The sequence below is a fragment of the Buteo buteo genome, chromosome 4, assembly GCF_964188355.1.
Source record: "Buteo buteo chromosome 4, bButBut1.hap1.1, whole genome shotgun sequence".
NCBI classification, from domain to species: domain Eukaryota; kingdom Metazoa; phylum Chordata; class Aves; order Accipitriformes; family Accipitridae; genus Buteo; species Buteo buteo.
Window position 1 is genome coordinate 51833991 of NC_134174.1, and position 14486 is coordinate 51848476.

Here is a 14486-nt window from a genome sequence, read left to right on the forward strand (position 1 = left end):
CCCTACAATTTGACTGAAGTATCTTCTATAGCCTTCTACTGTTTCGTGCTTTCAGTGAAAAAGAAAACAAGTTTAGGAATAAAAATACCACTAAGGACTACAACCCAAGTCAATGCAAAACCAAAAGTATTGGTTACCATGCTTGACTGTGGCTGCAGAACTAATCTTGCTTGTTTCCTTCTTTGTTTTCTGTAGTAATTTTCAAATATTTCTCCATCACCCTAAAACAAGACAGAAGTAGTTAAAACAAGAACAGTACCTCAGTATGAAAAAGGCACTTCTTAAACTAAGGGTCGAATTCTCTTGAACTAAGCCACATATCTTGCATTTACTCCACACATAGACCTCCAGCTGACAGCAGCAAAGTTTTGCATGCATTAAATATGCAGAAATTACCTTATTTTCTTTTTTTAAAGTAGCCTACAGAATATACTGTAAATAAAAATTTTGCTCATGTGCCTACATTTTGTCAAACAGTATTAGCCATTTTAAGCAATATTTATGTTTTTAAACTACAGTTTTCAGAGTATATTAATATTTATAGACAAGGCATATTAACTATTACTCTATAACTGAAACTCATTGTCTCCTACAGTGTTTCTTTAGGTTATTCAAGAAACTACCTGCGTTATAAAGTTAAGTTACAAAAATGTTTCTGTGAATATATGATACATCTGAACACTGCCTGTGTTAGCATTGCCTGAGGAAAAAAAAAAACCACACGAGATTTATTTAATATTTGCTTATTCTCTTTGGAATTGGTAAATATAATGACTGTGGATTTGGATTTTTCTCCTATCATGGTGCTCAAAAATACAATACCCTCTGTGCCTAATGATTATATTGTGAGGAATTCAAGTGACATCCTACCCATCTCATTAAGATGGCCATTCAGCAGAAACCATCTGTCCATTTGAAATCAGTGCTACATTGACTCATCTATCTACTGAACACAATGTAATTTGTATGCAAGCAGAATAAAGCAGCTTAGCATTTTTAAGGTTTGTTTTCACTTCATGTGCCAATTATTAGGCTAGTGCTGTTTAGAATTCCATTACTTGGGCTTTCAAAAAATCTTCAAATGAAATTATTACAGAGATTGTACATTACTAAGCCAGCATTACTTACCTAACTCCTTTATAAGATATGACAAAGAAAGTTTAAATTTAGTATTTTAAGTTCATAATGAATATTTAATCATATTTAGAAATACTGCTAACCTAACAAAATGTAAAAGTAAAAAAGATAATTGGCTAAAAACCAAAAAAATCCACTTGAAACTGAGATGCAAATTTACTGGAACACTGTTGCAGCAGAACTTTACACAGTGTGTTCTAATTCATACTAACCATTCACCTCCAGCCCAAATATTCAATGCAGTTTTCAGATGCACAAAGCCATTATTGAATTCTACTTCCAATGCCAAATCTCTACTCAGTCCTGACACAAGCTTCTCAAATGAAAAAGAGTAGCTGTTCTTCTCAAATCCACACCAATAATGGAGATGTAAAATATCTTACGATTATTTATAGACCGTGCTATCCTATGCAGTCAAGATCAGCAATTCAGGCATAACAACTATTTTAAAGAGATGTTCTAAAGCAATCAGCAGAATACAGCAACAACCCTGATGATTCACTCACTGAATAAGCAAAGGAAAGGCAAATAAAATATACTGAAGCAGTGCATTTGTTTTGCCCAGCTTCCAAAAATTCATGAGTTTATATCAATAGAAATAATAAATCAGTTCACATTAGGTCATAAATTCTAGGGATACTGCTCATATATCAAGTGTTGTTTTACACCGTAGTTACATTTATTTTATACTGCTATATAGCATTTAGTTAAAAGGTAACATTGCATGCTAAAGAGATCAAGGGTGTTTTCACCAGAAGTTAAATATACAGCATCTCACATAATATATGGGCTAAAAAAAAAAAGCTCTTTATATATATTGCCCAGAAGTCTCTAGTCTAAAGAAAGGTTACTCATCAATAAATACAGTCTGTTTGGTATGTAGGTATCTTACGATCACAAGCTACATAGTATTCTGAGGTATATAAAATTCTGCTTTCTTCTTGAATACGAAGAAGCAGAGTAGAAAACTACTGTCCTGCATAAAAATAGAATATTTTCCACAATTTTGTAGCAGAGAGAGAATTCACTGAGAAGGTGACATTTGCTGTCAGATAAGTCCTTGATCTAGAAATGTAATGAATAGCCACGTGGTATCAACTCCCCTCCTTTGCTGTCGTCATGAAGTTCTCTAAACTCCAAAATGGATGGTTTACAACAGGAGGTAAATGAGAAGGACTCCAAGAAGGGGTTAATGCACAACTCTTGATAATGTTACCACGGCTTATTAATTAGATTATGCCGGCAGGAAAGACAGAAGCCCTATTCTGAAGACATCAACAACCCTTTTTGGTATCAGAGAGCACTCCAAGTTGTTTTCCATCTCCAGTAAATTTGGAAGCTGGCAAACTTTCTGTGCAAACCCAAAGAGCATATCCTTGGATCAAGGATCCAACATCAGGATCCTTCTCAAAGTGAAAAACATACTCACATATTACTTTTAAATGTCATCTATTAATTTTACTTCAACTGGTGTATTTAACTTAACACATTCTTTTTCATATGTTATTTCACTCTCATTTCCTCTGTAAAAAGAAATGGTCCATTCTTTTTTAATAGTTCTGGTAGCCTGTCTTTCTGTCTGTCTTGTTCTTTCATTGAGATGAATAATTACTCATGTAATTACTGATGCTTTTGTTTGGATTCTTTCTTTAAAAAACAAAGTAATTTCAAGGTATAAGTTTCCATGTTACACAGCTGCAAGGATTCCATAAAAAGAAGATAACCCAGCCTGAATGCTTGAAGCCAGGTCCAGCTGAAATTGTAGGATTAACAATACTTCAGAGTACTTCATCTATATGCCCCGATACTTATTTTATATGTAATCTGACTTAAAAGTAATTAAGACATAGGAAATGTGAGCAAATAATAAATAATTTATTACCAAGTTTCCCCAAAAAAGTTTTCGTCCTTGTTAGCTTGTGCATTGTATCTCTTTTACAGCAGCTAAAGTGGGCTATTGTGTCTCTGCCACTGAATCCCACCTAATCTGCCTGAGCTCAGCCTGTCACAATCTCCAGTGTTTGCTTGCTATTTTCCTCTACTATTCCAATTTCCACAAGATTCAGACTGAATGTTCCTGTATTTTGTAATATCGATCATATTCCCCCAAACATTTAGGTAACATGGAACAGGTAGGGGAACTGCAAAAGTGCCGATACCACTGTTGAGGCAGACATGCATATTTTACATATATTCTTAAGAACACTTATGTAATTAATGTCTTGCTGTGTGTCCTTTATTATGCATATAAAATAAAACATGTATCCATGCCCTGAGTATCCATACTCTACCAACCTCAACTGGCTCATCCAAAACTACTACTACTAGAAGCAATATGCTTACTTGCTTAGGAACTATTACAGTATGAAAAATACAAAAATGAATATTCAACTTCAAAAAGTAAAATATCTTTTTGAGGTCACCTTAATACATACCAAAACTGAATAGATGTGCAAACACCTATAGACTGGAGAAAAGTCTACAAGATCTTGGGCAGTTAAAACCTGAAGAAGGAAATGAAAAAGAAAAGTATATAAAGCATAAAAAGCATATAATGCACAAAATATGATACATGACCAACAGAACTTGTCCCCTTAATAAGGACCCAAAAATGGATGGGTTCTATCACAAATGTAAATTAATTGCTTGACTCTCCCCTCCCTTTGTACTACAGTACTAGATTTTATTCGTGTTACAAGACCACACTCCTTTCACTGTGTTTTCAGAGCACCAGACTTAAGGTCTAAATACTCACTGTTTTATTCAATTTATGAATACTGAATATTTGATAGCCGAAAGAGTTCTAACACAAGCTGAAGTCCTCAACACAGAAATGCTGACTTTAGTAATAGCAGAATATTTCAGTGGGCGACATATCATTTACAGTGGGCAGGTAATACATAATGTAAATCGCAACTGAATTCCAGAATAATTACAAGTTCTATCCCATTGAATGTCCCCAGCCATGATGTTAAAGCTAGCATTAGTACAACTAATATTTTGGCACTGTTTTTTTGCCCTAAAATGCTCATCGGGACTGGTGACCCTTGAAGGTGTTCTCTGGTTCCTCCTAACTAATGCTGACCATCTACAGGCAGCGTAGTGCAAGTTTTGTTAAATAAATCTATAAAATTCACTTTAAATAAAACATGCTGATTTAGTATAAAGTTACCTCTTCTTCGTGTTCATCATCATCTTCAAACGTTCGCTTCAATGTAATTTCATTCTTGGATTCCAAAATTCTACTTCTACCTAAATGCATATTCCGACCATAGTTTAGATTATTCTGCTTCTGAAGAGTGGTACTAAAGGTTTTCTGCTGCTGTGCCTGTTTTAAGAGTAGTACCAATAAAGAGGGATGTAATGCAAATTTCATCACTGATGAGTATATGAAAAACAGGTGGTGCTATTGAACACACATCAGTGTAACTGCAAGATGTCTGTCCTCAGCCTACACTGATGATTTTGTCTTTAATCAGTTTGGGATGTTAAATTAGTTCAATAGCTAATTTCTGCATAATTTTTCCCTAATCCCCAGAATACAATTTTAAAGGAAGAAAAAATTAAAAAAGTAATCTGTAATTTTCCTGATCATAAATTGCAAACAGAGAATCAATATTTAAATGAAGTACAGTTATCACAGAGTTTCCAGCTATTTGTTTGCTGTCTTCAGTTAAGTCTTAGTGAGCAGACAGCTGCAGAAGCCAAATACACTATATTGTCCTTACTATTGAAAGAAACGCAACAAGGTAGCAGATTATTATCTTGCGATTAATTTTCATTTATAATAATCAATGCTGCATTTTACAGGAACCTTTCTTTGATGACAAAATGGCAACCCAACCTGAACTCTGCCCAACAAAAAGTCAAATTAAAACTTTACTTGCTCTCCAAATAAATTTTAAAAGCATTAACTGCTTTAAAGCTTGCCCAGTACCAGTGCTTTGAAGTGGCAGATTATTTTGTGATGGAACAGGCAAGGGCTCCAGCTGTCCCAGGTCTCCTCCTGGCTCTCACCTCAGTCCTCTGCATTAGTAGTACTTTAGAAAGGACAAAGCAGTTATCTCAACACTTTTTAGTCTTATTCATCCTTGCCGGCTGGCCAGATAGGCTGCTCTTTGTTTTGGTGTAGTAGCTGCTGAGTTACAAACTGTCTAGGAGTTGACTACTCAACGTATTTCACAATTTTTCCCAGGGAGGAAACTACTTCTTGCCTAGGACACAGATACAAATTTGGAAAGAAAGTTTGAGTCTACTGAAGTATCACACTGCTGCTTCCTGTGTTAGCCAGGAACCACTAGAATGACAACTTCATGTCCAGGAGAAGAAACTACCGAAGATGTCAGCAAGCATTTCACAGCTCTCCATCTTTACTCAAAGGTCTATGTGATGACTATAATCCATAGACAAATCTTTTGGGCTAACCTGAGACTATCAACACTGGTATTTTCAGTAGATAACAGGACTGAAGTCATCCTGTTAGGTTGGCTTACCTGCTTCATGGCAGTTTCCCCAATTCTGTCAGAATGCTTTCGAATACTCTCTAAGAAATCCTTGAGATCTGACATGGATATTTCTTTTATTTCTTCACGCAGTTTTGGAAGATTTTCTATCATTATCTGGCAAAACCGGTATTGGCTAACTCTAGGAAGATATAGATTTTCTAGCTGTTCCATTGTTTTTAAAGCAGAATAGTATCTACAAAGAGATTAAAATCAAATTGTGTAGCTTCTTATAAAATTTTAATAAAATACTTTGTATATCAAATATAGGATATCATTATCATGCATGCAATACATACCTAATGAAATTACACTGTTCTTAGAAAAATTAAGAAATAAAAGGTCATCCATATAATGCTTTAGTTTGGAAAAAAAACCCCAACAGTAAACTGTGAGAGTGACTCAGTCAAGTCAAAATTTTAAGTAGGCTCCTATGGTATTAGCTGTTCTCATCAATAGAGTCCTAACACCACATGGAGCATCCTGCAGAACTGAGGCACTAAAGTCACAACAATTATTTCCCCTTCTAGATTGGATTTATTAGGGGTTTTTATGAGTTCTTTTTTCTGAAACACAAATTGCCAATCACCCAACATTGCCGTATACGCACCAAACAATGAAAGAAATCTTGGAAAAGTGTGCCTGTATGTATCTGCCTTCTTTAGGTACATGTGAACATATACACACATCCACACCCCACCCTCTTTGCACCATCCTTAGCTGGAAAAGACATCTATACATTTATCTCAAGCAATATTTTTTCCAGCAACATATCATATTTTGCTGTAAAGCATGAATCTATTTACTCTTCTGACATAATACAGTATATCACATCAAGAAAACAACTACTTTGAAAAAGCATTAAGGTCAGAGGGTTTTAAAAAACCCAAACCAACAAAGACTGCTTAATATTCTCTATTCTTCCATGTTCTATTAGCCTACAGACTATTTGTAGCAGAAATATGGAAGAATGGCCTGAGAGGGGGGGGAAAAACAAAACACCAATAAATACTTTCTCTTGTGTCCATACACTATGCAGATGTTGTACCATACATTCATAACTGTGTTGTGAAATTTTACATATGGGACAATGAGTTTAAAGAAATACTCAAGTTAAAACTAAGTGTAAAAAGTGATTTAACTGCAAAATAAATTAAAAAATTAAAGAATGACTCAAACAGTTTTGACAACAGAAAGCTACCAAATACTGAGACAACTCTATCTATTACTACAGTTATTTACCTCTCTTCACTCTCAGTTCTCTCATAGATTACAGGGGTTGTGGGGCCAAGACTGACTTACTAAAACCATTTATCAACTTCAGGCCTGTAGCATGTAAGTAAAATCTTGATGCTTTCAGCTGATTTAGGGAAACATTTAAAGAAGGAAATTTTAATTGAAGGAAATTGGCTTTTCATGCTTCCTCTTATGATCAGTAGAGAGATGAACACCACAAGGAGGTGATTCAGAGCTGACTCAGGCTCCTACATGCCTATTCCTGAAGTCAATACCCTTCTCTTTCAAATGTCACACAGGTTCGTAAGGCAGAATGCTTGTGAAAATTTTTACTTTACTGAAAAGATGAAGTAAAAAAGAAGTGGGTCAATACTGAGATAGACAGCTAAACTAAGAAGGCAATAAACAGAAACACCATGATCAACGAATTTGTAATGTCAACAACATTTTAAAGAGAGGTGCAGGAAACAGGTTAAACATGAATAGGACAGCGATTAGTTGTAGATGTGACAGTAATTTTCCTTTACACAGTATTCTTACCAGCTACTCAGCCCAGGAGGCTTTTGGAAAAATGCATTTACTTTGGCCTATTAGAACAGAATAAGGTGAACCGATGCCTTCTAGCTTGGTCTTGGAACAGGAAAAGTAGAAAAACTGAGATCAGGCTAAGTTAATTTGCTGTTAGTTCCAACCCTTTCTTTCCACAAATACAGGGTAATATCCTTAGCCCATTTTTAGCTTCTCATATTATAACCTTAGTTTCTTTTTCTTCCTGAAAGTCCTACACAATCAGTACTGGAAAATTGCCAAAGTATTTTGGAAGGGAAAAGCTGAATATGAGCAAAGTCCCTTCAAATGTTCAAGAAAACCTGGAAAAGTGTCCTTTCCAGTTCTTTCGCTTCTGGATATTACTTTGTAGATATAGTGAGTAAACACTTTCAAACTGAAATACAATTCAAGCTGCTGGCTCCCCTTCTGTAGACAACCAACAATAAATTATTAATACTACAGTCATAACTTCTTGTTCCATTCCGAAATAAACACATTGTTTTGAATTTTCTCAATCAAGACATTTCTAAGTTAACAATTCAGCATAGCTGGAGGATGGGAAAAATCTTCTCTTTTATTCAAGAACACAACTGCTTTCCGGACACTGCAAATAAAGAGGTTTCAAGTGTAAATTAGGAGCTTTTGTTTATTATATACTTGGTTTATATAAAATATACATAAGGTGACGGGAATGTTGCAGATAAGAAGGAGTCTGGGGGTTTTATGTGTGTGGTTTCTGTTTTTTTAAATAGTAAATGACCAAGAGTGCCACATGGTGAGACTTCTGGGGAATAAAACCATAATAGCATCAAAATCGTATAAAAGGTTTTTATTTAAATTATACGGATCAGCTTATCAGAACACTGTTAGTTCATCTGGAAGGTTTTTGAGTGCTGTCTCTAAGATCAGAATTAACATAATCCATTTTAAATCCATTCTAGAGTCCCTTACTAATTATATATATATATGGAGCTCAGGACCTTGCCCTTTTAACATCTGTTCTGATAAAGCACTGAAGTCTTATTAATTTGAAGGTCATCTGCAGGTCAGGATTTAAACTAAAAAGTTTTGCATATCATTTCATGGATTGATGTATTTGTATATTTTGCTTTAAAAACATTCCATAGATTTAACTCAATGCAGAAGTTTTTGACAACAATATTATTAGTTCCCATCATATATTATCAATCACGTAAGGTGAAGATTGCCCATTTGACTACAAATGAGTTAAAGAAGTATCTTCAAAGTTATTTTTTTATATAAAAATAGCAGTCCTCTGTCTATTCTTCTGAGCTAATCTTGTAAGAATATGTTCCCCAATGCAGAACTCATAATGTAAGCTTTGAAACTGAAGTCACAAGTTTGAAACACCAATAGAGGTCAGATGATAAGACTGTTCAGAACTGATCCATCTTGTCATCAGAACCAGAAAACTGCAAGATGGATTTTACCAGCATCTCCAAACTATAAAAATGGAAACTTCTAAAACTAGCAAGAAGTGGGACTGGAAAAACAACAACACCACCACCACCCCCAAACCAACCAACCAAACAAAAATCCCCACCAAACAAAAGATTAGTGGTTTGCATCATCTTACTCTAAAATGGAGCTGGCATTTTACAAAATGTCCAAGGCCCAGGCACAGAGTAGTCAGGTCTGTACTAGAATTTGAAACATCAACACACAAAAAATCCAAAAGAAAAAGGAAGTGACCGTTACTTTAGAGTACACTAAGTATTAAGTTATGTTTTAAATGACAGAACTTTTAAGATTTTTATCAGCAGAGTGTCATCTGGAGGCAGTTAAGAGAAATACCATAACTTACTAAAAAAGCCCCATCAAGATAAACTAGAGCAGTCAAGAACCTACACAGGACAAGAGCAAGATGAACTCAAAGGCTGTGAATTTTACTGAGAATAACATATTTGTACACAAGCCTTTTGAGTAAAGAAAGATATAGTCATGTCCCAAAATTTCCTGCTGAAAAAACAAGAGGAGAGACAAAAACCTTAAAATTATCATTTTATTTTAATTAAGGAAACAAACAATTTACAAAGAAAAAATAGTAGTGTTCTTCAACTTTTGTGCTTCCCTCAGAGACAAATACTGTATGTTCTTGCTTACTACATTTCCACTAAGTAAATATGGAAAACTTTTTGTACTCTACTAAACAGATTTAAGGGAGTTCATTGGAATTTTTTCAATAATATTGTGGAAAAGTCACAATCACAGAGATCTTGAAGATGATATATTGAAATTGCAATTGAAAACCATTCACCACAGGAACAACTACCTATTTATTTTGGTTTTAGATCTAGTTGCCTTAACAATTCTAAACCTAATTTTAAACTTCCCCAGCATACCAATTTTATCAGTTGCCCCAAAGGACCACAAACTGAGATCAAGGCACTACTAACTGAAACTTCTGTAAAGTGAGTCAAAAGCTCAGTATTTCTTAAAATCAGATTAAAGAGTTGCTGTGTGAAAAAAAAAAAAAAAGATCTGTGGTATACCTTCTTCATCCATAATGATGTGGTAGGAGATTTTAAACAGAAATTATCAAACAAATAGGGTTGTGAGAACAGTGAGAAAGCAAGCAGCTGACAGTTCAGTATCAAATACATATTTTGATGGGTTTTTTTGGCAGATCCATGGTACCTCTGGTAAGTATTGATTTGCAGTTGGTAAAATCCAGTGCTTCATTTTGACATTGTTCCAAAACAATGCAGAAAACCAAAATCAAATCACCATCGCTTGTATCTGTTCCAATATCTTTCCATACAGACATGGGTAGAACCAAATTATATAAATTAGGAAGTTTTCCTATTTGCTTCCTTTATGTCTTACGGTTTATTTGAATGCTTGGAAGGGCTGCATGACTGTCTCAGTGAGACTTAGTAACCTAAATAACTAATCAACTCTATCTTCCCCACCATTCAGAAGAAAGCTTATAGTAAGGTCAGAAAACAAATCCAAGTCTTTCAGGGCAAAAAGCTCAATGTGAAGACCATGCTCTTTCTTTAGTCCTTCCCACAGTAGATTCAAGAAGATTCAGCAACCACCTTAGCAGATTGATTTATTGAATTATTTTCATTGTATGGCAGGTTTGGGGTTTTTTTGTAATACTTATTGCAAAAACACCAGTTCTAACAATTCCCCATTAGACCACAATCACTTGAAGCAGCTGGAAACTTTCTCCAGAGACACATATCAAAATCCAAATGCACAGGCCATGGTAACAGAGCTGTATAAAATGTGTGATGATCTTATCTCTTACTTAAAGATCTAGGTAGTTCAGTTTAAATGCATGGCCTCCACCAGGTGTTCTGGAGAGCAGAGGAGAGACCATGCCTCTCCCCTGTGCTTCCTCAGCTAAGACTTTAAACCCTCCATAACTCTTTCCAGCCAATTTTGTCTCTTCAGAGCAGATTCCACAGTTGCTTCCTCTCACAACTATAGTTCTTGTCAACTTGTGTTATCCATGGCTTAGGAGACAGATAAATAGGATACAGAGCCTTTCACCTCCAGGTCATCAGTTCAAACATAGCCCATGTTCATAGGGACCAAAAGTTGCTATGAATAGATGGCTTCTTGGACTCCAGTAAACCTCCATTCCATCTGCATAAACCAGTATGTATTCCACACCCAAAATCCTGCATTATCTTAAAAGGTGTCTGCCATGGAGAAAAGGAAATGGAATTCCAATCTTTATCGTAAAACAACTGTCCCCCAAAAACACAGAATATCCACACTTTCATCTTCCCTTCCTTTAAACATTAGATATGCTATGTTACTCACAGTGCAAGACTGTAAGACAACAGAATAACAAAAATATATTCTGAAAGGCTGCAAGCAGAGAAAGTCAAAAGAAAAGAGGTCTTTTTAAAAATGACCAGTGAAAGCTTTGCTGCATTAACAAACCTCAGTGAAGGTTTATGAGAAAAATTATCTTTGCCTAAAATAAACATTCCTCATTGTTTTTGTTAAGACAGGGATTGTGAATGCTCCTCTCTCTGACTCTTCCAGGAAAGCTTCACAGCAAAACTTAGGAACATAAGTTTTGAAATTCCCTGTATCTGCACACATCAGCTATCAGGTCTTTGCACCGACACTATGGGTGTCTGCTATTGCTCAATCACTTAGTGATAAAGGCCAGGATACACTCACTCTTTGGATTTGTGGCCTGCTAAGCCACAAGGAAATTACCATTTGAATTACCTGCAAGTTTCACAGGATAGCCACCTCTAGGCTGTATTATAGGGAATTTTAAGTCACAGGCAAAGTAGTAACTGTAACATAGCTAATGAAAGAGATACCTGAGCTGGAGCAGTAGCCTGCAGCAGAGTCTAAACCTTCTGCACTCCATGTGATTTCAAGGTATGGTACATCAAAGCTATGGCATCTCCCCTCTCCCTTAGATCTTTTTATGGTATGACAATGACATGTCCAAACCCCTCAATTCAGTATATCATCCTTTAACTTTTAAGACTTCTTGTCTGGCAACTCCTTCCGCAGGAAAATTATCAGATCTGAATCTCTTAAATAATAGAAATCTAGTTTTAGATTTAAAGAGTACTGATGATTTCTCAGAAAGCACATCAACCATCAGTGGACTCTACAAAACTCCTAGCAAACATGAGTCAAAAACGCTAAAAGCCATCTGCAATTTTACCTCACCTAAGTGATCTCTCTGTGATGACATTAGGAACTATAACTTCCCTTGTAATTCTAAAGCCGGGATGCTGCTTGTCTTGCCTAACAGAGTAAGGGAATGGCAGAATGCAGGCCTTAATTCCAGTGTTTTCATATTTTCAACATGCTAAACATAGCGTGCTCTACAGACCACCTTGCAGATGGAAGCAGTGCGATTCAGACAGCACACCCTACAGTCTGTTCTCTGACCAGACTAGCAAGAGCACTGGACTGTTTACATCTTTCTGCTGAGCTGCTCCAAGAGCACTGCAACAACATGCTGCCAGCTACTCTAAGCAGATATCAAATCAGTGTCCTGTTCAGAGGAAAGAGCATATAGTAGTCAAGCTGATAAGATCTACCACACTGGTTCACATCTAGCAAGTTTTGATTGTTAATAAGAGACAGCATAGTGCCATAGCTATTAGGTTATTCTTAAAGCTCTTCTATTTCTGCAGCAGACCTCCCAGACAGCATGTGCGCACAGGTATCAAGTAGGACATATACCACTGTCAAAGATGCATCAGATTTGCTGCAATGCTGATTGATCTGATGCGTACAGTAGATCTGATGCATTTTGGACATGTCTGCACACAGGCTTTAGAGCTGATTTACTCATACACAGTGGCCTTTGTTGAGGATTTTCAGATGTCCAGTGGTATGGCAGGAGGTGTTGGCTACCCGGACAACAGAAATCCAGACAAACAGTCCAGAAGTAAATCTAGATTACACAGTAGTCCTGTAGACACCTTACTGTGCATAGCTAGTTCCAAATGGAAACAGGTCCAGACAGACTTGTTAGCAGAAGCTTGCTGCAGTGGTGCCAGGTGCACAAAGAGGCAATGACAATGATCATGAATCCCGCAAAGGAAGACACAGAGCAATCAGTGTGACTGAGGCTGTATGAAAAGCAGGCAGGGATGAAGGTAGCAATGAGGCTGTAGAAATCAGGAAAAGAGAAGCAGTGGTATTCCTGCGGTGGGTGTGCATGAGGTACAAGGCAGCAGCAGCAGCCCCAGTGGGATAGGATGACAGCTACAGGGGGGCAGGGACAGTCAAGCTGTCACACAGAGAGAACTGGGAATGCTGGGGTTACAGCAGCAGTAAGTGGCTCTCTGAGAAGATGGAAAGCAAAGACACAACAGAGGAAGGACCAACTGGTCATGTACCAGTTCGAAACCATTATTCTAGAAAATTATTTTTCATTATGGTTTTATTTTAACAAGTCAGTTTGTCACAGAGGGAAAACAACCCAAACACCAGCACATTTTCTGCACTTCATTCTTGTAGCCCCATGTACACAAAAGATTAGCACAGAGATACCAGATAAGTCTAAAGAAAGGTATATGAAGTGAAATGTCCTTTTTTCTTGGATTATGAATTCAATTCAAATACATTATGACAGATTAATCAGGTATTAAGGTACTCTGAAATATCTTTACTCCCTAAGGATCTTATGATTCTTGCTTCTTAAACTGTTTTAAGTATGAAAAAAATAATACACTTCACATTTTATAATTGTAATTTCACTGCATGTTATGCTTATTTAAGTAAACATTATTTTTCATGGCAATCACCAAGCTCCTAGAAGTCTTTATATTTAATATAACATTTGTTCACTCGCAGTGACATTCTTGAAACACAGACAAGGTATTACGAAAAGACAACTACACATACCAAGCTACAGGACTTAGAATACTTACATGTCTACATCAGTGTTTGGTTTTCTATCAGTTTACTTACAAATGTTATATTTTACTCATAGAAATAAGTTCACTCACCTTTTTACATTCATCTGTTCTTTTAGCTTGCTGTACATTTCCAGCACTGCATAAAAACAAGCAGATTAACCCATGGATCTTACTGTGGCTTTAGTTAATAAAAGAGGAAAATATATACTGTAAAGGACAAAATAAACCACAGAAAAGGATATGCTAAATTTACCTTATTTAATTCCTACTGTAACATAAATGTAATAAAACTAGCAAAAAAAAATTAATTCTAGAATGCAGCTAAGAAAAAAGAACTGAACTCTTAACAGCCTTTAAATGAAAAAGAATTAAGATGAAACGTAACAGTAGACACTATATATACCAAGCATATTCATTCACTTACTACATACCATAACTTTATCTGCATTACCAGCCTATGACCTGTCTCCATTAAATGGCAACAGTACCACCTACTGTACTCACAACAAGTCAACAACAAGACTTTGCAAAGAAAAATTCTCAAATCTGTTTTACGCCAGTATCACAAACAGGATGAAACCCTTATAGAGCTGTGTGCAATCCTACAACATGACCCTTCTGAAACATCATTTAGAGCTCTTATGCTTTATAAAAAAAAAAAAAGCCTGTAAAGACACAG

At 36.0% G+C, this 14486-nt stretch overlaps 1 protein-coding gene across 4 annotated transcripts in view; it reads right to left on the bottom strand.

Annotated features, from left to right (window-relative positions):
• Positions 1–14486, bottom strand: part of EXOC6 (exocyst complex component 6) — a 97469-nt gene that overhangs the window by 60425 nt on the left and 22558 nt on the right. For all 4 annotated transcript variants that reach the window (XM_075026086.1, XM_075026084.1, XM_075026088.1 and 1 more), the window contains exons 5-10: positions 13898–13943; positions 5631–5835; positions 4310–4465; positions 3573–3641; positions 138–221; positions 2–48 (exon numbers count right to left, since the gene is read on the bottom strand). In XM_075026086.1, the coding sequence (XP_074882187.1) occupies positions 2–48; positions 138–221; positions 3573–3641; positions 4310–4465; positions 5631–5835; positions 13898–13943 (607 nt within the window). The remainder of the gene's footprint in view (position 1; positions 49–137; positions 222–3572; positions 3642–4309; positions 4466–5630; positions 5836–13897; positions 13944–14486) is intronic.